The 24,937-nt window shown below is 37.4% G+C and overlaps 2 protein-coding genes across 15 annotated transcripts in view; both read right to left on the bottom strand.

Moving 5' to 3' along the window:
- Positions 1-1,698: 1,698 nt before the first annotated feature.
- On the bottom strand, positions 1,699-15,044 carry LOC126970408 (serine/arginine repetitive matrix protein 1-like). Of its 7 annotated transcripts, none has more exons than XM_050816241.1 (15): positions 14,770-15,044; positions 14,396-14,511; positions 13,628-13,696; positions 12,847-12,939; positions 11,464-11,533; positions 11,111-11,199; positions 10,911-11,024; positions 10,372-10,492; positions 9,465-10,292; positions 9,228-9,341; positions 8,762-8,878; positions 7,701-7,820; positions 5,875-5,988; positions 3,340-3,520; positions 1,699-1,896 (listed from the first exon to the last, which is right to left on the bottom strand). In XM_050816241.1, exons 1-15 carry the CDS (start codon positions 14,887-14,889, stop codon positions 1,823-1,825), a joined length of 2,340 nt encoding a protein of 779 aa, XP_050672198.1. In that variant the 5' UTR covers positions 14,890-15,044; the 3' UTR covers positions 1,699-1,822. The 7 variants fall into 7 exon arrangements, with proteins under 7 accessions (XP_050672198.1, XP_050672199.1, XP_050672200.1 ...); XM_050816242.1 differs by having other exon boundaries at positions 3,340-3,514; XM_050816243.1 differs by having other exon boundaries at positions 7,701-7,811.
- Positions 15,045-20,153: 5,109 nt separating this feature from the next.
- The window catches only part of LOC126970401 (trithorax group protein osa), a 144,574-nt gene continuing 139,790 nt past the window's right edge, over positions 20,154-24,937 (bottom strand). For all 8 annotated transcript variants that reach the window (XM_050816223.1, XM_050816228.1, XM_050816227.1 and 5 more), the window contains 2 exons: positions 24,165-24,446; positions 20,154-22,501 (listed from right to left, as the gene is read on the bottom strand). In XM_050816223.1, the coding sequence (XP_050672180.1) occupies positions 20,579-22,501; positions 24,165-24,446 (2,205 nt within the window). In that variant the 3' untranslated portion in view covers positions 20,154-20,578. The remainder of the gene's footprint in view (positions 22,502-24,164; positions 24,447-24,937) is intronic.

Below are 24,937 nucleotides of genomic sequence, written 5' to 3'. Positions count from 1 at the left end.
AAGTTGCTAATACTTTTATTGTTTTTCGAAGTAATCTCCGTTCCTCTCTACACATCGTCGCATTCGATGGAACCACTGAGAAAAGCAGTGGGACCATTCTTCCTTAGGGGTATCTTTTTTTTTTGATTTATTTATTTATCATATTACATATACCGATATAAAACTAGGTCAAATAAGCATCTAAAAAAAACCACAAAGGTTAACAACTAATGCTAATAACACTTAATAATACGTCAATATAACTCAACAACAACTTATGCTATAAATTAAATGAACACAGTGAAAATATTTTAAAAGACTTAAAAACGAATAAATATAACTTATAAATATGACTTAGCAGGTTCAAATTCTCTTATCTGCTATAATTTATGTAATAGGTAATCCTTTATTCTATAATTAATGTTTTTAGTATTTAAATTTTGCCGCTCACTGAAGGGCAGCTCATTTTTACTATGGCATTTTCGTTGGCTTTCACCGCATCTTCAGGGCTCGTAAAGCGAATACCTCGAATTTTATCTTTAGTTCTTGGGAATAAATAAAAGTCGCAGGATGCCAGGTCAGGACTGTATGGCGGATGACTCATTATCTCGACACCTGCCATAGTCAAATATTCAACAGTCCCTTTTGCGGAGTGCGCTGAAGCATTGTGTTGGTGAAGGAGGATCCTGCTTCGAGGACACTGCTGTTGAATTTTTTCCAAGACAACAGGGAAACAGCGATTGACATACCAGTCTGCAGTAACTGTACTTCCATCTTCTAGCACAACTGTCGCGAAATGACCTTTCCGACCAAAGAATGAGGCAATCATCTTTTTTCCTTGACTTCTTCCTTTCTTTACCTTAGTTGGCCGATCCTCGAAAGGAAACACCCACAGAGCTGATTGTCTTTTGGTTTCAGGTTCGTAGCAATATATCCAGCTTTCATCACCTGTGACGATGTCAAATATAGCATTTGAGTCACCGCCGTTGAACTTATCTAACACTTGGCGACAGCAGTCCATGCGAAGGTGTTTCTGGTCGCCGGTTAAAGTATGGGGAATCCATCCATGGTACAAAGCTTCCTGACGCCTAAATGTTCGTGATATATTTTTTGAACTTGACTCATACCAATGTCTAGGCTTGCCCGTATCTGCTGATAGTTCACTCTCTTATCTTCCTCTATCATGCGTCGCACAGCACTGATGTTATCTTCAGTAGTCGCTGTCAAATGACGTCCCTCACGCGGATCATCATTGAGATTGCTACGTCCACGCTTAAACTCGTTAAACCAATTGTAAATAGTGGCACGAGATGGGGCTTCATTAAGAAATGCTAATCGCAGCCTATCATAGCTTTGTTGTTGAGTAAGCCCACATCGAACGTCATAATAAATCATTGACCGAAAAGTTTCTCGCGTTAGGTTCATTTTCACGTGTAACAAGAGTTTTAGATTTGCCGCCAATTCACAAAAACAAATGACAAATAAATGCAATATACTACAGTAGGTTACCAAAGAGTTCTAAAATTTATATTCAAAAAAAGTTTTCATTGGCAATGTTTCTAACTGGCCAGTTTTAAACATTTTCAGTGTTACCCACGTATTAATGCGGTAGATAATAAATATATTTGCAGGTTGCTTGGACTTAAACAATAACTCTCGTATTTATAAGAAAAAGCTCAGCTATAGTTACCACAGTGTTATAGTAAGGTAAAAACCAGAGATTTTAAAATTTTATATAAAAACAATACATAATATACAAAACACACACTTTTTCGCACTGCTAAATTGGAACTTTAAATTTGATTAATGAACAGCAGCAGGTGTGGGTGAAGAGATAATATGATCATCTCTTTCTATGTCTATGCTCAGATCGTGCGGCGCTCGGTTTCGATGGCTTATCTTTATGGCGTGATGTATCTGAAATATAAAAATAATATTCAATACGAAAGGTTGCATCCAACTACAAAGACAATTGTCGCATATACAATCGGCTGACATTGCAGGAAAGGCGTACTGTCTCGGACATAATGTTCTTACATGATGTGCTGAGCGTTCGTCTCAACTGTCTCTCTCTTCTGGCAGGAATATGCCTACGCGCTCCGTCGTTGCGCATCCGTGACATTTCTACTTTTCAAGTTCCTACTCGTCGTACTAATTATGGCCAGAACAGTGTTCTCACTCGTTGCACAAATGTATATAAAAAATCCTTCAAAGATATAGATCCATTCTACGGTTCTAGGTTGACCTTTAAAAACCACACCATAAAAAGTATTGTAGAGAAATCTCATTTGTAACAAATATCTTTATTTATTTATTAATACATTTAATCTGTAAATCTGTGTATGTATCATGTTTTCCTCTTATTTATATTCATTTTTCAGACTTATACATATAATCCATTATGCAACCAACGCAGGCACTTTTAAATACTTTTTTTAATTTCTCTGCTCGTGTGTTATTCATTGTTCATTTTTATTCTTTATTATTGTAAACACTGCTGTTCCTTCTATTAGATAAACTGTGGTAGACTATAATTGGCTATGTTTTTGTATTTAACTATAAGTGATTATTTTTTATTAAGCTGTTGTCAACCCCAATAAAATAAAAAAATAAAAATAAAATACGAAATGTATTTCTTGGTGTCACCTACCGGTGTTTCTGTGTTGGTGTGAGTTTCTATCCATCCCACTGAACAAGGCATGCTTCTCACGTCTGGGTTGCTACTGAATTATAGTAGTTTTACATCGGGAGGCAGGTATAGTGCATGACATACCAGTGGGAGGCTCTTTTGCACAGGAAGCTGGCTAGATTATGTGTAACACAACGGCGCCTTTTTCTGCCGAGTAGCAGTAATGTGTAAACATTACTGTGTTTTGGTCTGAAGGGCACCGTAAATTACTGGACAAATGAGACTTAACATCTTGTCTCAAGGCGACGAGCGCAATTGTAGTGCCACTCAGAATTTTTGGGTTTTTGAAGAATCCTGAGCGGCACTGCATTGGGTGGAGCGTATCAATTACCATCAGCTGAGTGTCCTGCTCGTCTCGTCCCTTATAAAAAAAAACATTGATAAACTTGGACGAGCCAACGATCCAACGTTCCTAAAATTTTTATTAGGTTCGCGAATTGTGTAATATGTATTTCAGCTTCAGAATGTCTCAGTTGGTGAAGTGTTATTGATAATCACATAACTGAGAATCTTACAGACATATCTTCCATTATTAAATTAAAACGTAACACCATTAAATCTCATAATGAAGTAAAAACAATATTCTTGGTCACAGATTATCCAGTTTGGTTGCAAGCACACTTTCAAATTTTAATCGGATGTCTTATTCACAGATCTAATTAATAACATACCTCGCTCTCTATCCTTGTGACGATGTCTCCTCTCCCGTGAGGAGTCGGGTGGGGATCTCCTGCGAGGTGCTGGTGGCTCCGGGCCTGCAGGCTCACCATTCCACCACCAGGGAGGTGCTGAGGCGCGGGAACGCAGCGGGGACCCGTGGTAACCAGTCGGCATCGAGGGCATTGACTGCATCTAACACACACAGTAACTGAGTAGAACTTACGTGTGTCAATCACACTCTCGCTCAAACCCATATTACTACACTAAATCAAAAAACATTTATGATGAAGAAGGATAACTAAGATCACCGCCTGTATCCCGTAAATACCCATATTGTCAAATCCACAGATGTTTCCTAAATAGTCTCCAAACTCCACAACTCAGAATAAAGTGTTACCATTACACTTGTGACAAATACAATTTCTTAATAACTAACACATCTATTTAGGTGTCACCCCATTTATTATAGGTGCAAATAGAAGTTCCAATTATAAATAGGATATAAATGAGAGAGCATATACGGGTAAATGGTGATTATCGTCTTCATCACCGCGCGCATAATCTTGAACCGACAGTCACGTCAAGACCTACGAACCAGTAAATCGTAATGACCTGCGGGCCTACCATGAACTCTTATTGCGATTCAATTGACAACATAAAATGAACTGCTCTGCTATTTCGTACCACGACGTGATTAGAGCTATATAATTTAGGTTGACGTCAAATCAACTGATTAAATCGCAATGATGTCAATTGAATGTCAAAAATGATGTCAATTGAATCGCAAACTGATTTAGTTCGTTCATTCATTCGTACCATGAGGTAATATTTCTATCTAAACTGAATAGCATATGGTGTCAAAGTGAGCGATTCGAAAAAAGTTGCTACTTCCTTAGAGGAAAGTAAATAGTGTTGTTAATAACTTTTAAAAAATACTGAAAACATACAGAAAAGAAAAATTTTATTGTTGAAAGATAAGTTGGGAATACTTTATTGGACTTTTTTGTAAAACAAAATACTGAAAATAATTACCAAAAATGAAAATGCTAATGACGAGGCAGTAAGGGCCCGGGCAATAGCCTGTTCGCAAGAACAAATTTAAAAAAATGTACTCTGTGGTCCTGTCAAATCAAACATCAATGGAGGTGCATTAATAACTCGTTTTTACGAAAACACCTAAGCAATTTGCAATTCAAAGAACTATATTTATTTATATTACTATTATTTAATAAGTACAAAAAAGGGCTTAATGGTTTATAATTTGACGCTATTGCGATGTTGGAGGTTCGGGTATTGAAATAATTATGGTCTGACTGCGATAATAAGCCCCTTTATTATGCTATGCAACTACTTATATACTAGTTGGAGAGATGAGTGTGTGTATAGGTGTATAATCTTCTAGTTATTTCTATTGAGCAATTGTGTTTCTCCTTAGTAACCGATTTATAATGTACATGGTCGAGACAAAGAAACTCATGTTGATCACAATACATGCGCGGCGCTGAAATTTGACTCGCGGACGACGCGGGCGGTCCCCGTATATGGCAGGCCATCACAGGTGGTCCGAAAGGTGTAAACAGAAACGGCTTGTTGTTGCTAATGATGATTTGTTACTCGAAACTGCTACTAAATCTTATTTTTGTACTACAATTTTTCGAATAAAACTAAAAATGATATAACATATTATGAAAACAATACAGTTTGTAATTTCTACATTATATGAAAACTCTTATCTTTACCAACTTAACAAAAGTTTAGTTCTATGAAGCTCATAATATGAAAAAAAAATTTTTTTTAGATAATCTATATTAAACACTGCTGTAGGGTTTTTAAATTTACATTATACTATCATGGTAAATAAATTAAATAATACATAAAAATTACTGAATGTGACTATTTCAAATTTTATGTCGAGCTGGTTCCGTACTAGATAGTGTTGTGAATCTTAGTTGTGAATTTAAGTTTCTAGGCACTAAAGTCGCATTACGTGAAAAGAAAAAATTCTAATAATTTGTAAACAAACAAAAACTTAGTTAAGGCGCGGACTGACTTGGATTGTAAACGCTACAACCAATAGTACAATTTTTGAGTTGATCATGACGCTAAGCTGCAAATGGGCATTTATTTTACTGATTTTCTTTTGTTTATTCAAAATATACATATTAAATTGAATAATTGTTCGGTTTAAGTTTTAGAAAAATACTAATTCTATTAAATTCTTTAAAGAAAGAATGTTGTTATCGCTGAAAATTCAGAGATTTTAAATTCCAAAGTTTATTTTTGGGAATGCTTAACCATATTATTATGGATCCTCTTAAACTAAATGTAGAAGATAAAGAAAAATAATACAAATATTTTTACTTTAAACGTTATTGTTAAGCTACCAGATCGAATCAAATAGAAGATAAAGCCTTCTCATTTTTTTTATTTGATTGTAAAGAATATATTTCTGGTAGAAATTTTTAGGATACAGTCTGTATATTGATAAAGCGGTTACCATTTTCGTATGTCCTTCTTGTTCCATGATATAAAAGGTTTATACTCACGGGTGGATAGGGCATATTGGGTGGCATGCGGTAGGGCGCCGAGGGCGGAACACCCTCGCCTTCAGCACACACTAGGGGGGGCTGTGGAGCCCTAGTGGGACTAACCGATGCAAGCTATCCAAAAATACAATATGTTACTATGTGTTAAAATATTTATGTGGAAAAGTGGAAATAACCTGTATTTATAATAGTGCAATTTCTATAAATTATTTTTGGCATCTTATCACATAGCCGTTACTTTATCTAATCCAACATAGCATGCATGCTTTTTACTTTACCGCATTAGTGTGGTAATTAGTACAAAAATATTAAAACGTGCCGGAATTGTACTTTCAACTACAACCCTATTGATAATCCGCGCCTTCGGATCTCAACAAACATTCCTTTTCAATACCCACTCGAAACTCGGACTGGTCCGTTGCCACTACTGCCACTTCCCTTCAGCCAAATGCGCTCATGGATACGCTCTCTCACCAACGACTTACACAACACCCGATGGGTTAATGTCTCAAGCTGTAGACAGTCGAAGGAGGCGATACCTGCACTAACAAACTGACACGTAGACTTATCAGCCTCAACAGACATGACATCCATATAATAGTGGGCACCCTAACAGGTCACACATCACTAAACAAACACCTCTTCAGAATCGGCGTAACGGACAGTCCTAAGTGCAGAGGCTGTCTGGGTGAAGACGACACGGTCGCTCACGTAATCCTGGAATGTGCGGGGGTGGCCAACCAACGGGCAAAAACCTTAACAAATACGAGGACGCTCCAGGAAGTCTGCGAACACCCCAGGAATGTTCTGAGCTTCTGGAAGGAGCTGGGCTAGTTGGAGTAACTGGCCATTACTGCACGCAAAATAGACCCATGCTAGTGGTCTAATTGCGGAAACAGGAGCCCCTATACCATACCATACCCACTCGAAAGATTTGTTGTGTTGTTTCGAAGTCGCCATATAACTTAAAAAAACACACTCATTTAAAAGGCCAGTAGCGCTCTCGTGCAATTAGAAACATTTACACAAAGACCGATTGATATCTATTACTCCAATTCTAATTTCAGCCAATTAATTAACTGATCAGTTTGATATTTAGAAATCGAACCGACTAGAAATCCCTCTTACGCCAAAGCTCGATCCACATCTTTCCAGAGTAGTAAAATTGTCATAGTTGTAATAATAAAAAAGGTAGGCTTTCCCATAAAATACCAGAATATTGTTTCTATTCCCATACAAATTTCAATGTACTTCTATAAAAACATTCCGAATTGTTCAGACATTTTCCTATCTTGGAATGGAACATTATCTGAACAAATAACGAATTCTAGTTCTAGCTATATTAGTACTTTATCTACACCCATGCTTTAAATCCTCTATTAAGGATTCTAAAACAGTTAGCTTATTTATTATTATTACATCATCATTATATTTATTACATCATCCAAACGAGTGTTGTAATGAAATTCAGTACAACATTATATCATCCGTTTTTATAATAACACTCCTTTGTATGATATTATGGTTACTAGGACTGGCTTTTTTACTGTTAGAAGTAAGCTAACTGTTTGAAAATCTTTTATAGAGGATTCATATTATGGGCTTAGATAGTCTTGCATGCAACTGTTGATAATTAGGTATTAAATCACTCATGTTATACTATTATCACACCAATTCCCATAATGAATAAATAAACCCACATTCGTGTTTTAATACCCCTAATTACACAACAGTTGCATAAATAACTATTAAAACTCGTACTTAGATATAATTTAGTATGCAAATACCTACTCTCATTTTATTTCACAGCAATATAAGAAACCTACCTGCTCCTTAAGGTTGTTGAACTCATTGCTCATATCTCGGTACCGCTGCAGACACTCCTGCCACATGCTCCCCATTTCCGCCATCTCTGTTCGTTGCTTGTTGATCTCCTCCTGTATAGTCTATAACATTATTATCGGTATACAGACATATCATGCTAATGTAAATCTTAAATATAATTCGAACGTAGGAAATTGGAAGACAAACTCAGAGCGACTTGCAATTTATGTAAAATAATTCCTTATTTGTAATGTTTGCAAGTAAATTCCAAAAAAAAAACATTGTTGTATCACTAACTAGACAGTACGAAATAGATACAAACATACAGCATCAAAGCTTTGTTCAAACAGCGGACGAACAGGACGGCCACGCAACACTGGCGGGACTTGAAGAGTGTTCGGCGGTCAACGAGCGATAGGAGTGCGGCAAGACGGGGCGCGAGCGCGGCGCGATGATCTTGTTGTGTTTTATGAATATTCGTCGTGTTGTTTTAATCTTAAGCCGGCAATACGGTCAATAAGAAATTACAGTGCTCTCGTAACTTCACCCCGATTTGAGATGTAGATACACCGCACTTATTGAGAACTCCTCATTTTCCGCGACTATGCCCGCGTAAATTTCGTTAAATTAATAACACTGTCACACACGCACATACACACTGTTGCTAAATTAATTCACTCAAAAATTCACAGTCAATTTCAGCGGCTCATAAAAAATACAAACATAAATAAAATTTAATGTCTTTTCTTACCAAACTATGTTACTAACATAGCTCTTGATGACAAAATATCCTGTCCTGTACTCTGATCAGACCCCTGGTTCAATACGTTTGTTAAATCAGCAGCTGCACTGCAAACAAAAAGCGTATCGAACTGCGCTAAGGATCCGCTAAATTCACTGCAAAGTTTTAAGGAGGAAAGAAAACCGTGCCACTGTGGGATGAGCATCTTTGCGCAGTGTTTTTGGAATTTTATACAAGTCACAAGCGGCACCACTTACGATCAGGGGACCTGTACGCTCGTTTGTCCCTTATTAAATAAGAAACTCCAGAAGAATGACGTACCTTTAGTCTGGCATCAGTATCCCCGACATCTCTCGCTACAGTCTCATAGCGTCGCATGCACTCTCGCCACAGCGTCAGCTGCGCTGCTGCTGACTCTTGCACGTTCTCTGCAGTCTCCTGAGCATTATACCAAGCATTCATTATAGACATGATTTTAAGGCCACAATATACTACAGACAATACTGAATGTTAGGCCATTACGGTATTTGAAAATTAACACTACGAGAGTAGGTTACATTTTAATTCGTGTGATTGTCATTTTTTATAAATTGTGATATCGTTTTGAAAATTGTGTTCCGGCTTTTCGTGAAGATCGCCCGGTGACTTTTATTACTGATAAAAAAAATTCATGTCAACAAACTCGCACTGTATTCAGTAAAAGTCAGGTTAGTAATGATTACATTAAATCAACTAGTCACTAAAAGTGATCATTTTCTCTTAAATTAAAAGTTAAAGATTTACTTACTAGTTCTTCTTTATCCTTGCATGGAACCGGCTGTACTCCTTTGAAACATCTCATCAGCTCTTTCCAGAGATTCATCATTTTGTCCATAGCCTCCCTCTGCTCTGTTATTTCTTGCTACAAAAAAATAGAATTGAGAAAATAATGTATATATGTATAACATTGTATTGCCAACTATTTGATAGAAGCATTTAATCTTTGTGGAATCAAAAATTATGAGGAAAAAAAATCTTAACTAACTTTAACAACTTTCAAATAATTGCTCCGTCCACTTATAGTGCTAGTTTCTCCATCAGCAACACTTAGTCCCGAGTCTCTTTCTCGTTCTACATATCTGTCTCGATCTTTGTAGTCCTCCTCCCTAGAAGCAGACGAGCTTCTGTCACACTTCTCAATATTCCGTCTATCACGTCTCTCTTTGAATTGTGAATAGTTCCGTTCTCTCAATTCTCTTTCACCGTAGTATCTCTCTTTTAAATGTTTTTCATCCTTCCTTCTGCCTCTTAAATATCGTTCATCATAATCTTTCGCTTTAAGAGAATCGCTTCGAGAGGACTTTTTAATATTCTCATCATGTATATTATCTTTTTGCATTTCAAAGCTTCTGCTAGTTTTACGTTCACAATATTTGGGTCTATCTTCGTAATAACCGTATCTTTCGTCTTGCAACTCATCGTAATCTTTGTAGTCTTTTTGCCGCGACTCATGGTTTCTATAGTACTGATTCATAGAATTTCTCACTGGTTTATAATCAGAGCTCTCTCCGTACCTGTTTTCATGTCTTGCTTCGTGTGCATTAGCTCTGCTTACATCTAATTTGTTTAAATATCGAGAAGACTCCTTAGCATATGGACTACATGGAAATTTCTCTTTATCAATTCCTGGGGCCGTTACGTTATCACGACTTCGAACCTTTGATGTGAAGTTATCATTGCTCCTCGTACATGCGGGTGAGATGTCTCTGGATAGTACTCGGCTGCGAATGTGTTTTGGTTTCGCTTCCATCTGGTAAGAGTCCTGCCTGGAGGTAACTTCGCACTGCAGGGACTTATGACTCAGTGTTCGTGGCTGAAATAAAAAGCGAGGTGTTCTCAAAATATAAGCTAACAAAAAAGTTAATTAAAATAAATCGACTAATGCTCTTTACCACAGCAACCACTTCATGAGTTGTACGTGCAGACTTTTCGGAGATTTGAGCACACAGTTTAGCGAATGTTTCTAACAGCACAGACTGATCCACTATGGGCTGTCGGCATTCTTCATTAGATCTGTATCATTGACAAGAAAAAAAATATTAGGCAGCTGAACGTTTGTCGTACAACATATGTTTATAACGTTGCGTAGCGACCTTTTTGCAACTTCTAATGCATGAGTGCCTATACAGGGCGTCCCAAAGTTATGGGACATGAAGGGAAAGTACGTTAAATATCGTAGATAGGGTATTTTACTAAAAGAAGACTTTGTTATTTTTAAAAGTTAGTAATTCTGCATTCAAAGATTTATTAAAAATTAACTTAAAAATACTTGCCTCGTCTGGGAATCGAACCGACTCAAATGTTAAAAAAATAACACCCCTACTTTTATGATGCCAATCGAAAGAATAGCCAAAAACTAATAACTCTTCTTAAGTAACATAGTAAAGTGTGAAAGAGTGAATCTTATTAATTGCAGCACTATAATACTTACTTTTCTTTATCTCGATAAGAATGGTCATCGCGAGTTCGATGACTGCGCTCCCGTGTTCCTGAGATGTCTCTTTCTCTGTTCGTTCGGCTCTCTCGCTTCTTTGCATGACGATGTCTATAGCAATATTTATAAATCGAAATTATTTAATCTTAGCATACGGTCTATTCCATTATTTATGAACATAGAATGAAATATCTTACTTTCGTTTATCCCTCTTCACTGCATCTTCCAAGAAAGCATAAATAAAAGAATCTTGATCTTTAGGAATAGAATCTAGGCAGTCAGGTTCCTTAAAAAAATAATGTGTAAGTATTTATCATCTAAATAAAAATTATTGTTTTTAAGTGTATATTTCTAATTACATAGAATACAGGTGGTATTCTATGTTACAACTTTTCCTTACAGATATTGGTATCCTAAGTCAAATTGCTAAACGTACACATGACAGGAATATTTAAATCTACTTTATTTTTTTAATATAATTGAAAAAATTTTGAAAAATAAAATATTTCTACACTAAGGCGTTTGGTATTTAAAAATGACGTTAACTCACCTGCTCAGGTGAGATAGAGCGCGGTGTTGAAACCAAACCTGCTTTCAAAGCTAGAGAAACACCGTCACGCCTATAAAACAAATATTTTTTTAAAGTAAAATGCATGTTTTAGGCCTAGGTTAATCCCTACTACTATTGGTTGTGAAAATGATTGTACGAATATCGCGAATAACTTTAAAATGCATTTTCATGTTGATTCTTTAGCGGTGAACATGTATATTATGAAACTGATTTTTGTAAGCAGGTAGATTTTGTAATTAAGGATCCTGATGTAGTTAGATCTTTTAAAAGTGTTAAGAGGTAAATCCTTCGGCCACGATAAATTAAATATTGAACATTTAGTGTATGCTGGACCCTCTCTAATCACAGCGCTAAATGCTTTTCTTAATTACTTCATAAAACATAATATATTGCCATTGGATTTTATGAGGACTACAGTTGTCCCTGTAACCAAAAACAAAAGGGGTGATCTTTCTGATGTAAATAATTATAGACCAGTATCTTTATCAACTGTACTTTCTAAAGTTTTTGAACAGATTTTGTTACCATTATTGGAGAATACAGTAAAACTTAATGAGCGACAGTTTGGATTTAGGCCTAACCTTTCAACTGATCTAGCTATATTTTCTTTAAAAAATTGTATTGCTTATTACATAGAAAGAAAAACATCAGTATATCCTTGCTTTCTTGATTTAAGCAAAGCTTTTGACCGTGTGGTGTACGATAAGTTATGGGGTAAGTTAGAAAGGGCTGGCGTGCCAGACGGCATTATCCGCATTTTGAGGTATTGGTATCAAAATCCAAAATGTAGTAAAATGGCAAAGTTCATATTCAGATCCTTACGTTCTAAACTGTGGAGTAAGACAGGGTGGCTTAACTTCTCCATTGTTGTTTAATCTGTATGTTAATGACTTGATTGATGAACTGAGTGAGACTCATGTTGGATGTCATATAGGAGGATTTAATGTTAATAACCTGAGCTACGCAGATGACATGATTCTCCTCAGTCCCTCAATCAGAGGACTCAGAGTGATGGTGGGAAAAATATGTAAGTAAACATGGTTTACTTTATAATGAAAAAAAAAGTAATGTTTTAGTGTTTCGGTCGGGGCGAGGTCCTGACTGCGTCTCTCCAATATATCTTAATGGAAAAGAGTTAGTAAATGTAAATCAATTTAAATATTTAGGCCATTTTGTTACCAGCAGTGATGATGATGATATAGAGAGAGAGAGAGAAGAAATTTGTCAGTTAGGGCGAACATGATAATTAGAAGATTTCAGAAGTGCAATAGGAATGTCAAAAAGCTACTGTTCACCACCTACTGTCAGTCCTTTTATACAAGTAACTTGTGCCGGGGCTGTACTAATATGTTCATCACTTACGCCGTTCTTCTACTACGTCGCGTCGACTCTCTCTCCCTGTGTCGGTGCCCTGTTGGGGACCGCGATCCTGAAGGACTACATTTCTCTTGGTCTCTACATAAAATAAAAGGAACATTGAGGATAGTTTGTTAAGCTTTCAGTTTAAAAGGCTTAATAGCTAGCCCAATCGTAAGTCCTCTTTGAGACAAGTAAATGTGTAGTTAGGTACCATGGTTTGACTTATTTGTATAACAATTCATTATTTTTATTTAGGTACATAAAACGATCACACAGTAAAATTCATGAAGGGTCAAGGCTTTACTTTTGGCACTAAACAAAACGTGTGTCTAAGTTTTTATATTTTTGAACAATATTATAGTATAATTAAGTATCAATCAATAAAGTATTTATTGAACAACAATTTTAAAGGTACCTTTGGTGAAATTGTAGGTATATGAATATGATAAAACATATTGTATATTGTCCGCCGACGGAATGAGATGGAAAACTTTATATAATTATTAATTTTTTCAATAATTTTTCCATGAGTATTGTTAATCAGGAACTTTTATTCAATAAGGATCACACCCATATATATACATATTTAAAAAAAAACGTTAATCAAATCTCCCATCTTGAAGATTATCCCATCCCGGCTTGAAGTATTATCTCATTCTCGTTTTTTATGGATGAGGAAGACGTTTGTCTGACCCTTATGTTTGTTGGTACGTCACCTGATGAAGTGATCACCGCCGCCTACATTCTCCTGCTTCACAAGAAGAATCACAGGAGCATTGCCTACCTTTGTAAAGGTGTCGGGTACACTTTGAAGGTCCTACCATGTCGTATCGTATCGTCCAAGAAACACCGCCTAGAAATAACCAATTACCATGACAATAATCACGCAATATTAAATTCTCATCTGCAACCGTTATTGTTGATACATTTGAAGAAGATCTTTCTACAAAGCGATAGGCTAGGAAAGGTATCAGACCAACATTTCAACGGCATTTATTTCTAATTCCAACGCAATGGGTGGCGAGACCATTGTCTTTTAACGGGCATAACTCCATACTCTGTACTGCTACTAAGAGTCTCAGAAAAATCTATTACCAGTACTTATGCTACACAGGGTACGAAACACAAACTTCTACTCCAAAAAGTGGGCCTTTTTTAATTTGATAATTTTAGTGTAGTTTAAATTACTTTTATTTACGGAACAATTAATAAATTCCAAATAGCGTTAAAACCCTCCAAGAAAATCGCAGTAATCTATCTTTTCCGCCATCCCTTCCCACATATAAATATTAATTATTTAGGGTTAGTTTTGTATGTTAAAACTATGAATTTAAATGTAAAATGAACTGTGTGTAATTACTACACATAAGTCCTTCGTCGCATCTGTCTGTTTGTTCTCGATTAACTCAAAAACTACTGCAGCGATTTTCACGCTGTATTTACCAATGGATAGGGTAGTTCTAGAGGAACCATATCTTTTGACAGAACACCGTCTGTGGGATCAGCTAGTATAAGATAAAATATTATTTTAATAAGACAACATGAAATTAACCTTCTGTTCGCGTTGATGTCTCCAGATATATCTCCGTGGCCATCACAGGTGGGAACATCTTGCGAGCTGCCTTTATTAGATGGAAGACCACGACCTTTGTTCTGACAAAATGATTTCTTATAAAAAAATGGCGTGTTTAGTTGCAGAAATATATTAAAAACTAGTAAACAAAACGTAATTTCAAATCATTTTAATTTTTTGGAGCTACATTAGTCTGGTGTTGTACCATCATTAAGTTCGGGGTATACTATTTTTTCAGATGAGGTACTTATTCAGAAGGTATTTTCAATGAGATAGAGAATCAGTAAAATGCAAGTTCTCCCTTTAAGTAGCTTAACAAAATTATATCAATTTTTTTAGTTTTTAATACTTACACCAGATTCGTCAGTAGCTACAGAGTTATTGTCCTCAAAGCTATTCTTCCTCCCACGTTTACGTTTAGACGCGTCAAATACTTTAAATAATTTCTTACTATCACTATTCTGCAATTCCATCTTAAGCTTAAATTGGGATCCACTGACATTTAAAACTAGTCTATTCCCATAATTAATAATTGCGTAAATTTTCAAAATAAATCATAAAACAAAATCAGAATTTATCTAAATTGAAACACCAAAAAAAAGGAACATGGCGTGCTAGATGTGAATGTAGATTGAATAAAGAACTGTCTTATTTAGAAAAATAGAAATATGCCAGAAATATTTTCTGATGCCAGAGATAAGGATAGCCGCTTCTTCTTTTAAAAATTATACTTGAAAACTTTTTGCATAGCTTGACAATGGCCAAAACAAACGCTCAGCACGAGCCAAAATAAAAAAGTAGAACTTTTTGCTTACCTCGTGGATTTTATGATTAGAGAAGACTACTCTTTATATGCCTATAGAGAGAGTAATAAAACCTGTCTAATGAGAGTCGAACATTACCGAATCCGTAACACCGTACAAAGATTTTTTTAAATATTTTGTATGGAAAATAAAAAACGGGCCAGTTAGACCAATCCTTTCCGTTCCGGGAAACTGATCGCGCGGTATATCACAGATCGGCGTGATTTTGTTATGTCAATGCTTATTATTTTACAAACAGCAATCGATTGCTAATAATTAGAATTATTTGAGTGATTGTATCAGAAAGCTTTTGAAACAAGCTATAAGACCATCAAAATTTAACCATCATATAAACATAAAAAGGTTCAGAACTTAGTCAGGGAGTAGGGTGCCATACGGCACACTCGGCTTATCTGAAAAATCTAGTGCCTTGGGAAACTGCCGATTTGGGAAGAATAAACAAGAACAACATAAGATTCTAGAATGTGTGACAGATAAAGAATCTCTAGAAAATTTTTACTGATTAGGTAACGTTCTTTCGATATTAAAGTTTTTTTGATATCTGTAATAGTTACATATTAATCGCCTGGTCACACTTAACGATTACACGTATACACGGTGTAACTAGGGGGTGGATCAACTGTGTCAGGGACAGGTGCGTCCATTCCATATATACCAATAGGTATAGCCTACCTACCATAGAGAGTCTACTCTACCTACCATACTTAGAGTCTAATTAATATACCTACACTAGATTCCAAGATAATTCAGATAAATTTAGTTCTTTTATTCTATAATCGAACTTCTATTGAACACCCAACCAGTAAGTTTTTCGTTACGCGATATACTAAATACTCACAGTAAGCAGTTCCGATAATGCTTACTAGAGCCTAGTAGAATACGTTCAATTTCTATAACAAAATTTATTTGTCAAGGTAATACGACCACAGCAAAAAATATACAATGACTATGTACAGTCCGTTCACAGTTATTTTACCTCTGACAGAAGTCATTATATGTTTTCTTTATGTTGGTGTTCCTGTCGAGTCGTTCAGTGAAGTTCCTAGCGTTTTCCTTTCATATTTGTAATATTTCATCTGTTAGCATGCCGAAAAGAATTCAAAGTAACGGAAGAAATATACTATCGGTGCGTGATTTCTGTGAAAGAGAAAAATAATATAATGCTCCTTTAATTCCATTTGGAAATGTTCGTCAACGAGTTGCCGCCATGACGGCTGTGTAAATTAGGGCTACCCATCTTTAGTTTTTTTCCCAATTTTAGTGGATACTTAATGTCCTAGCGTTACCGTCATCAGTACATAATTTATGTCGCGTCAACTTTGATTTTCTCTCACCATAAATGTTAGACTGCTTGTTGTTATTCTTGCGAGTACAGTAACTATCTTGTGATGTTTTTTGTATGTTTTATTTTTATAGTAATATAATCAATCATTTGCTTCAATTTGATATACAAGTTCTATGTCCTTTATATTTGTCTTTTTAATAAATTATATGATTTCATAATTTAATAGAGTAATCATTGTCAATTAGTACTCGTATTAGTCGTTTTTTTAGTTAGAACTACAATTTTCGTTTAGTGGCATTTGATACGATTAGGTAAAAATGTAAATAGGAACATTATTGGTAAGAAATAGCTGTCTACATATGTTTACACAGCTATTTTTAATTTAAAATAAAATAGGCTTTATAACATAAAACTTTTTTCCTGTTTCAGAAATATCTGAATAAACCGTAAGCACCATAACTAAAGAAGGCGAAGTTGCTTTATCCACTTTTCAAAAAATTTCTACGCCCAGAAAAACACGCATCCAAGAAAAAAAAATATTTTGGATGATATTGATCTGTGTCCAGTTCGAAATAAAATACTTGAAATGTATACCGTCAGAAAGGAGGTACCGACTTTGGGGAAACTCTAAGCGCAGAATTAAAAATTGATATAAATTTTCGTGGAGGTTGAACTACATTATGGTAAATTATACCTACCTACGAAAAAATGCTGTGCGAAACTCTATTTCACTATTTCTTGTGAGAACGTGAAATATCGTGAAAAACATTTGATAGCTATGAATGACAGGTAGCCTAAAACGCAAATAGATTACTTTATTTCCGATTAAGATAATTATCCGGATGAATATATTGTGGTTATTACTGTGTAACTAACGAATACAATAACAAATGACAGCTTACAATTAATACACTAAACGTGCTTTTTTATTATTATTATTTTTTTTTTAAATAATATTATTAGATAGGCATATTCTTAAAGATATATAAAAGTATAGTCTTACATTAAATAACAAAGTGAACGGAAATTAATATAATAAGATAGGTATAAATAATATTATAAGATAGGTATATTTTTTATCATCGGAATCCGAACAATAAAACTATAAAAATAACTTGTCGTATTATTTCCACTCCTTTACCTGATACTATTCATTCACTGCATAAAAACCATTAAGTTCAATCGTTCATGCGTACGATGATTCCCATCTGTAGAATTATCTCTCGGTACAATCTGGTTCTCTGTACGCCACATTTGTTAGGAAGTAAAAACTGACTATAATAATAAATATATCACAATGATGTAATTATTATTGAAAATTAACCTTTGAATAACAAAAATTAAAATTTGGTTAGCAAATTTCTGTAATGACTCCAAATATAAATTTAAATGCGTTCAACCGTCCCGATAACAAAAGATCTTATTACAAACTTTACGTTCAAATAATTATATTGTATGAAAAAAAATATCATCAATACCGTAAAATTTAACTTGTCGTTTGAGGGAGTCATAGAAGCTAAATATGGCAATATAACGCTCAGCTTAGCTAACCTAACGACTAGAGGTAAAATAACTGTGAACGCACTGTATATCCTTCTTATAAATGACCATCGCAATTTGACACCTTTAACACATCGGGGGTAAGTAAGCTTATGACACTTCGAAATGACAGCCAAACTGTCACGGATTAAACCAACGAAAGAAATGATACCTACATTAAGATTTATGAGTAATTATTATGACGTGTCTCGTTCACTTAGTGTCCGAGTTTCAACCTTATTGCGCTCCCATAAGAGTGTTGACATCGCACATGACGTGATTCATGATTGTGAGATATAAAATATGACATTTCCGGAAATAAAAATATATTGTTCACTAATCAAGAATGGATAAAGAATGAAATTAATATTGGAATGAATATTGGAAAAAGAAGTTGCTGTGTGTTTTGTGTTTAAAATAGGTAACTAGTAAGGAATTAAAATATAATGGGGGAATTCCAGTGTCGGGATTGTGGCGAAAATACGATTTGTTTACATAAATTAGGTATGTATTCTATTGCACAATTTTCGTTCGTAGATAAAATAAAAATTATTTCTCTTTATAGACCAATGCAAAAATATTAGTTTATCTCAACAAAAAGGTAAAATTATGAGATATTTCAATACCAAGTATTACGAAAAATACACTTGGCTAGCTGGATGCCGCCATTCCAAAGTCTTCCCCTGCTGTTTATTTTCTACAACGAAAACTGTGTGGAATGATACTCGTTACGGTGACTTGCATAATTTGACAAATCTTGCTAAAAAACACGATCAATCTGACAGAACCGCAGAAAGAAAAATGTTGGTAAGTGAACCTATATTTATCCTTAAAACAGGAACTATTTTTTTTAATATTAATCGCAAATACGACTAGTTGGACTTCAAGTGCCTACCGCGCCGGAATACTAATGCACGCCCCTGGTCAGGGATGGGGGCGACCTCAGTACCTACCAAGTTCAGCAATAAAGTGGTTCTAGATGTTCTAGTTCTAGAGATATTTGCGAATCCTATAATCTTACACCGAAAGCTCATTATCCACAAATGTATCCATATTTTATGAACACTGGGTGGTTCTATATTTCGGCGATTTGTGTGTAGTCATATATTTGGTGCTTTGAATGTAGCTATGTTTATGAAGTTAATGGTGTCCCGATATATTTGAATACTTTGGATGACGCTTTCTTTTTAGTCACTTTCGGTGAATCGATGTATATGGTAACTATGGGTGTTGCCATGTTTTTCAAATTTCAATCAATACAATGGTGACGCTATTTTGACGCTGACTCTACTAGGTGTAATATGTATAAAATCATATTAAATATTTGTTTTTCAATTTGCAAATTGAAATTATTTACTAGAAGTAAATAAGATTTGGTATTAAATTTTAAAACATATTTATAGATATACCAGTCCTTATATTATGTACAAAGAAACTTACTATGAAATATGTAATGACTTGCTTCAGCTTGCGATTTCATCCTCCTTAAGTTCGTATAACACTCCCGCAGGAGCTCGTAAAAATAAAGTTGGACAACATGAGACGACAGGTACAAGTAAAATTCTTAATGACATTTCAAGTGAATATAAACCAAAATCTAATATGAATTATGGTGTAAAAGAATAATATTATATTATCATTGTTTCTATTCAATAAATAAATAAATAAATTATCAATATATCACTGGAGTAATTGGCCTCGAAATTGAAGTACTTACCGTGACAGATTGCTTTCTTTTGCCAACCTAAAATCGTATTGAGCTCCCTCGAGATAAATGTACCCATTTTCTGTTCCATAATGTGTGTGCAAAACATCATGATCATCACTTAAGCAGTTCAGAAGTGAAAGCGTAACAAACAAACTTACCTACATACATATTTATGATGTTCAAAAGAATAGGTAAAAAATATAGGTTAGGTAAGGTTAATATTAAGCTAGTATGTTTGATGTTACCTTTTCTATTTAGTAAATTTTAACTTATAGTGAACTGATAACACAATAATAATAATACGTCACCAATATTAATCAGCTTGTGACTACAAAGTAAAGGTGGTTTGAATTTAAATGCCAATTCGAAAAGAAAATAAAATCAGATTCAATTTCAATATATTATAGATTATTGTAATAATTCACATTAAACTTAACTAAAACTTATAGCCCACATAAGCTCCTCGTCATCACCTCAATATTGAAGGCTCTAAAGGTGTTTACACTAAAATATCCATCATAAAACCAATCAACAGATTCAAGTCCCATTTTATTATAAAAATCAAAATTACGAGTTATAATACATCTGTTTTTCAATCGAACAATAGAAATCGATTATAGCACATTGACATTGTAAATAAATCATCGTGGACATAAATAACAAAATTCAGATTGTACAGCTAACACTCGGACACGTCTAAGTGTGAGAGCGGCGCGGACGGGCCGTATCGCTATATGTACACGGGCTCGCTCCCGCGCTCCGCCCACTCGACGCACTGTTCACTCGCGACTAGCGTCACTGTCACTTCACTCTTCCCGCACTTCGTCGCACTCGCTCCGGCTGCAGTGGTACAGCACGTCGGCCAGCTCGTGCGCCACCTTCTGGTCGAGGATCTGGCTCATGACGAGCGACAGCAGGCGCCGCTCGTGGCGCCGGATGAGCGGGCGGTTCTCGGGGTGGCGCGCCAGGCGCAGCAGCGTGGCGGCGGCGCGGCGCAGCATGTCCAGCGACGTGCCCATGGCGTCGGGGTTGTCGCGCAGCGCGCCCACGCCGTGCTGGTTGGCCACGCCCAGCGCCGTCTGCTCGGCGCGCTCGATGAAGGCCACGAGCTGCGCCACGGCCGGCGCGTGCGTCGCCACCTCGCGCGCAGCCGAGCCGCCTGCGCCCGCCAGGTAGTGCAGCAGGTTGACGGCGAACTCGCGCAGCACGGGCCGCTCGGGCCGGCACAGGTCGCGCGCCAGGCCGGCGCACAGCGCGCCGATGCGGCCGCGCGGCGGCGTGGCCAGCACCAGGTCCACGTTGGCGTCCGTCACGCACAGCTTGCAGAGCGCCTCCAGCGCCAGCCGGCGCGGCGACAGCGGCGACGCGGGCGAGGCGGCGGGCGGCGCGTCGCCGGCCACGGCGGCCGGGCACACGGCCCAGTGCAGCAGCCCGTCCAGCAGCGGGCGCGCCACGGCCTCGGGCAGCCCGCGCAGCGCCACGCCGCCCGCCACGTTGGCGCAGCACACCAGCGCGTCCTCGCGCAGCTGCGCCAGCGTGTCCCACCACCACTCGCCCTCGCCGCGCAGGCTGGAGCAGCTCGCGCCGGCGTCCGCCTCGTCGCGGGCCGCCCGCTCGTAGGCCCGCGCCCGCGCCGCGCGGGGCGCGTGCTCGTGGTGCAGCAGCAGCAGCTTGCCGGCCAGCGCGAGGAAGGCACCGGAGCGGGCGAACTCCGCCTCGTTGCCGGGCACGAACGTCAGTCCCCGCAGGATGTTGGACAGCGCTATGCACCGCTTGGCGAGCGCGTCTCGCGTTTCGCTTATCAAGTTGAGGCTGGGCTCGTCGCGCGTGTAACACTCGTCCTCGTAGTCCTCTAGACGTCTCCGCTTGAGCACCCCTGCGGGATCTTTGATTTGTAACGTTGGTTTTCGTTCAGGCTCGATATCCATCGGTTCAGATTCTAGGTTGTCCCCTTCGTCAGTAGTGTGCGTTGTTTCTTCGGGGTCGGGGGGCGGGTCGCTGAGGTCGGGAGGTGCGGGGGGATCACTGGGATCTTCGGACCGCGTTGACGCAGGTGTTGCGGGCGGCGATGCTCGCCTGTCTCCGGGCAAGACCCGAGCGAAGGGCAGGTAGACGAACTCGGCGCGGAAACACGACATCATATGAGCCGAGCTCGTCGCGTCACCCGCCTGCCAAGGCTCCATTATGTCATCTACATTGGAGTCTGGTTCGGGGTCCTCTGGCGCGAATAGAGATTCGTCATCAGTCTTGCTCGCGAATATGACGGGGACCCGACGGCGGGATTGTAGTGTGTAGTTCTCTCCGCTTATAACTTGTATTCTATCATTAGGATCTGGTGGATCGAAACGCTTCGTTGAGGGTTTGGGCGGTTCGGGACTGGGAGGCGGCGCGTACCATGGTTCATTCTGCGTCGGGGGCGAGTCGAACACGTCGCTAATGCTTCGATGGAAGTGTTCTAGGAGAAGGTCTAACAAACCCGGCATATTATGGAGACCAAAGTATGGTATGCAATTGTCATCAAACAGGAGAATGTTGAGTATGTCGAGCCCCCAACAAGTTTCCGCGAGTAGGCCGGACTTGAGCGCCATGATAATTCGCCATGCGTCGACGGGTGCGACATCTCCCTTTGTCAACCGCCGTCGTTTTTCAGGCGCCGGTACCGTTGCCTCAACGCACTCCGCAGGGAATATCAACTCTCGCTTTAATTGTCCGACACCCGTTGAACCTCCCTGTTAAAAAACAAACAATAAATATGTTAACACTTACAAATAATCTGAAATCGAACAATAACAAAATAAAATTTCATAAATCTGGGAATTAATTACAATAAACAATAATATAATACTAATATACAATATTTTCACTCGAATAATATATAGAAATTTTAAAACAATAAAAAAGAGATTTTGCTAATATAAATGTGATTTTAAAAATTAATTTAGTTTGTATTATTTGATATTCTATATGCTATGATGGCCCTTTTGACGTTTGTACACTCATGAAGTTTCGTATTAATTAGTAATTACATTGAAGGAGCAAATTACTGTTCTTTATTGTCAATAGTGAAGTGCAATTAGTCATAAAAATTTATCGAATGTATAATTTTAGGACACAAAATTTATTTATTACATTGATTTCTAAACTATATTAGGGTCCCGCGAACATTTATTTTTTATTTTTATAAGATTCTAATTATCGGAGTACTTATTTCCCACAAAACACGGTATTTGTTTTTCGAAATTCAAAATTTTTAAAAATGAAATCTATTTCGATCGTCACATAGGATCGCTGGCCAGCACAACTACAACCTCCGGCAAACTCGCGTCAATGCTCAATGCAAAAAAAAGCAGTTTCGACTTCACGTTGCTTCGAAAAGTACAAATTGTGAGTGCACTGCGATTGTGATATAGTTTTGACCTGGCTTTGGATTTAGGATATTGATACTGCATTACTGTTGACTCTTGCTCGTTAATTTGGACTCTGTTTACGCCTTTTGTTGTGGATTTCGTCGATATGGCCGAACGTACGCAGAGAACTGTTCTAAGCAGTCAGACACGTGAGTTCGTTATACGCCTTTGTAACTTTTTCGATCGTGAATCTCGATATGGAGGGCCAATTTTACACATAACGTCTCATCATGTCGTTTGACGAAATAGCGTCAGAACATGGGCACAGGGTTAAACGGTTACCATCTTACCATTGTGAATATAATGCAATTGAGTTGATGTGGGCTCAAATTAAGGAATATGCTGCAAGACGCAATATAGAACCCCCATTTACCACAACAAAATTGCTAAAAATATTAGAAGAAGCTTGTGAACATGTGACTAAAGGAGACTGGGAAAAGGTTGTGAATAGAACTGTTAAATTAATAAGGGAAGATTATGAAAGAGATGTAAAAATAGATAAAACGAACTTATAATTAATGTAGGTGATGATAGCAATGACGACAGTGAAAATAGCAGTATGGACGAATCTGATTAAATCTGGCCTTTTGTTACACCTTTGTTTGGTCTCTTTTTGTATTCATATATTTCTTATGTGCATATAAAGTACGTATATTCATTTTCATTCCAATATTCAGTTCTTTCAAAAATATTAAGTAAACATTTATATTTTTATTTTATTAAACCTATCAGGTACTACTTGTAACAAAAACTAATAGATTTGACTATATTTTTTTCGAGAATAAATTGACATTTCACATCACTATTATAAAATGTCAAAACGGCCATCAATGCGTGCCGCTAGTATAGTTACAATAATTCCACAGTCCGATTTGAAATCCATTCATGTGAGGCATTGACGTACAATAATGTGAGGTTGATATTACTCATATTTGTAACGCTTGCACTTTGTAATCTTATTTTTTTTTTGTGAAATTCTACTAACCGGCGCATGATAAGCCTGGTGTTGCTGATGTTGCGGTGGCCATCCCGGCTGGTGCTGATGCGGCATCGGCGCATGGTGAGGCGGTCGCCATGCGGGCGATGACGCGCGGGGAAAAGCCGGGCCCCAGGCGGCCCCAAACCGGGGCCCCGCCGGACTGGGAGCACCAGGCTGTGGTGCATTGTAGCCCTCGGATTTTGCGAAGTCTGGGTGGCGACGAGGTGCCCCGGCAGCGCCTGGAGGCCCCGCATTCACAGGAGGAGGTGCACCTTTGCCACCACCATACTGTTAAAAAAGATATTATTCATTAAATATTTTATTCGACACACTAATAAGTAGTTAGATACACAATAACTAAGCAATAGCCTGAAAAATTATATGCAATACTAATTGGATATACCGACTGACATAATAATAAAAAACACGCACAACAAGGCTGTGTTACTACTACAAAGTATTTGTAATTCTGAAGATACAACACTGTTACAATTATTTATAAAGGAATTTTTACAGGGTTTTTCTTGCACTTGAAGAAAGTGGTAGTATATAATTTGTGAGGATTTTGTATACATAAACGACATTTGTTGAAGATGTCCGAAAAAAATTAGAAGTCTAGGAGCTTTCAACGAAATTGCCTTTGAGATGTAACAAAACAATGTATGGTGGAATTTTGTATCTTATATAGGGCTACAGAAAAGTCCGCGATGGCATATATCTATCTATTAAGGATAACACACTATATCCATTACTTTGAAAAAATGGCAATTATAAAGCGG

The sequence above is a fragment of the Leptidea sinapis genome, chromosome 21 (assembly GCF_905404315.1).
Source record: "Leptidea sinapis chromosome 21, ilLepSina1.1, whole genome shotgun sequence".
In the NCBI taxonomy this organism is placed as follows: domain Eukaryota; kingdom Metazoa; phylum Arthropoda; class Insecta; order Lepidoptera; family Pieridae; genus Leptidea; species Leptidea sinapis.
Note: the sequence above shows the minus strand (reverse complement) of the source record. Positions and strands in the feature narration are given on the sequence as shown.

Bases quoted from the DNA above. Each gene is read 5' to 3' on its own strand.
- LOC126970408 (XM_050816241.1), bottom strand. From the start codon at position 14,889: ATGGAATTGCAGAATAGTGATAGTAAGAAATTATTTAAAGTATTTGAC. The intron at 10,493-10,910 runs GTAAGTATTATA...TCAATGATACAG, and splicing joins TCTTATCGAGATAAAGAAAA to ATCTAATGAAGAATGCCGAC. The intron at 5,989-7,700 runs GTAGGTTTCTTA...ATTTTTGGATAG, and splicing joins TCAACAACCTTAAGGAGCAG to CTTGCATCGGTTAGTCCCAC.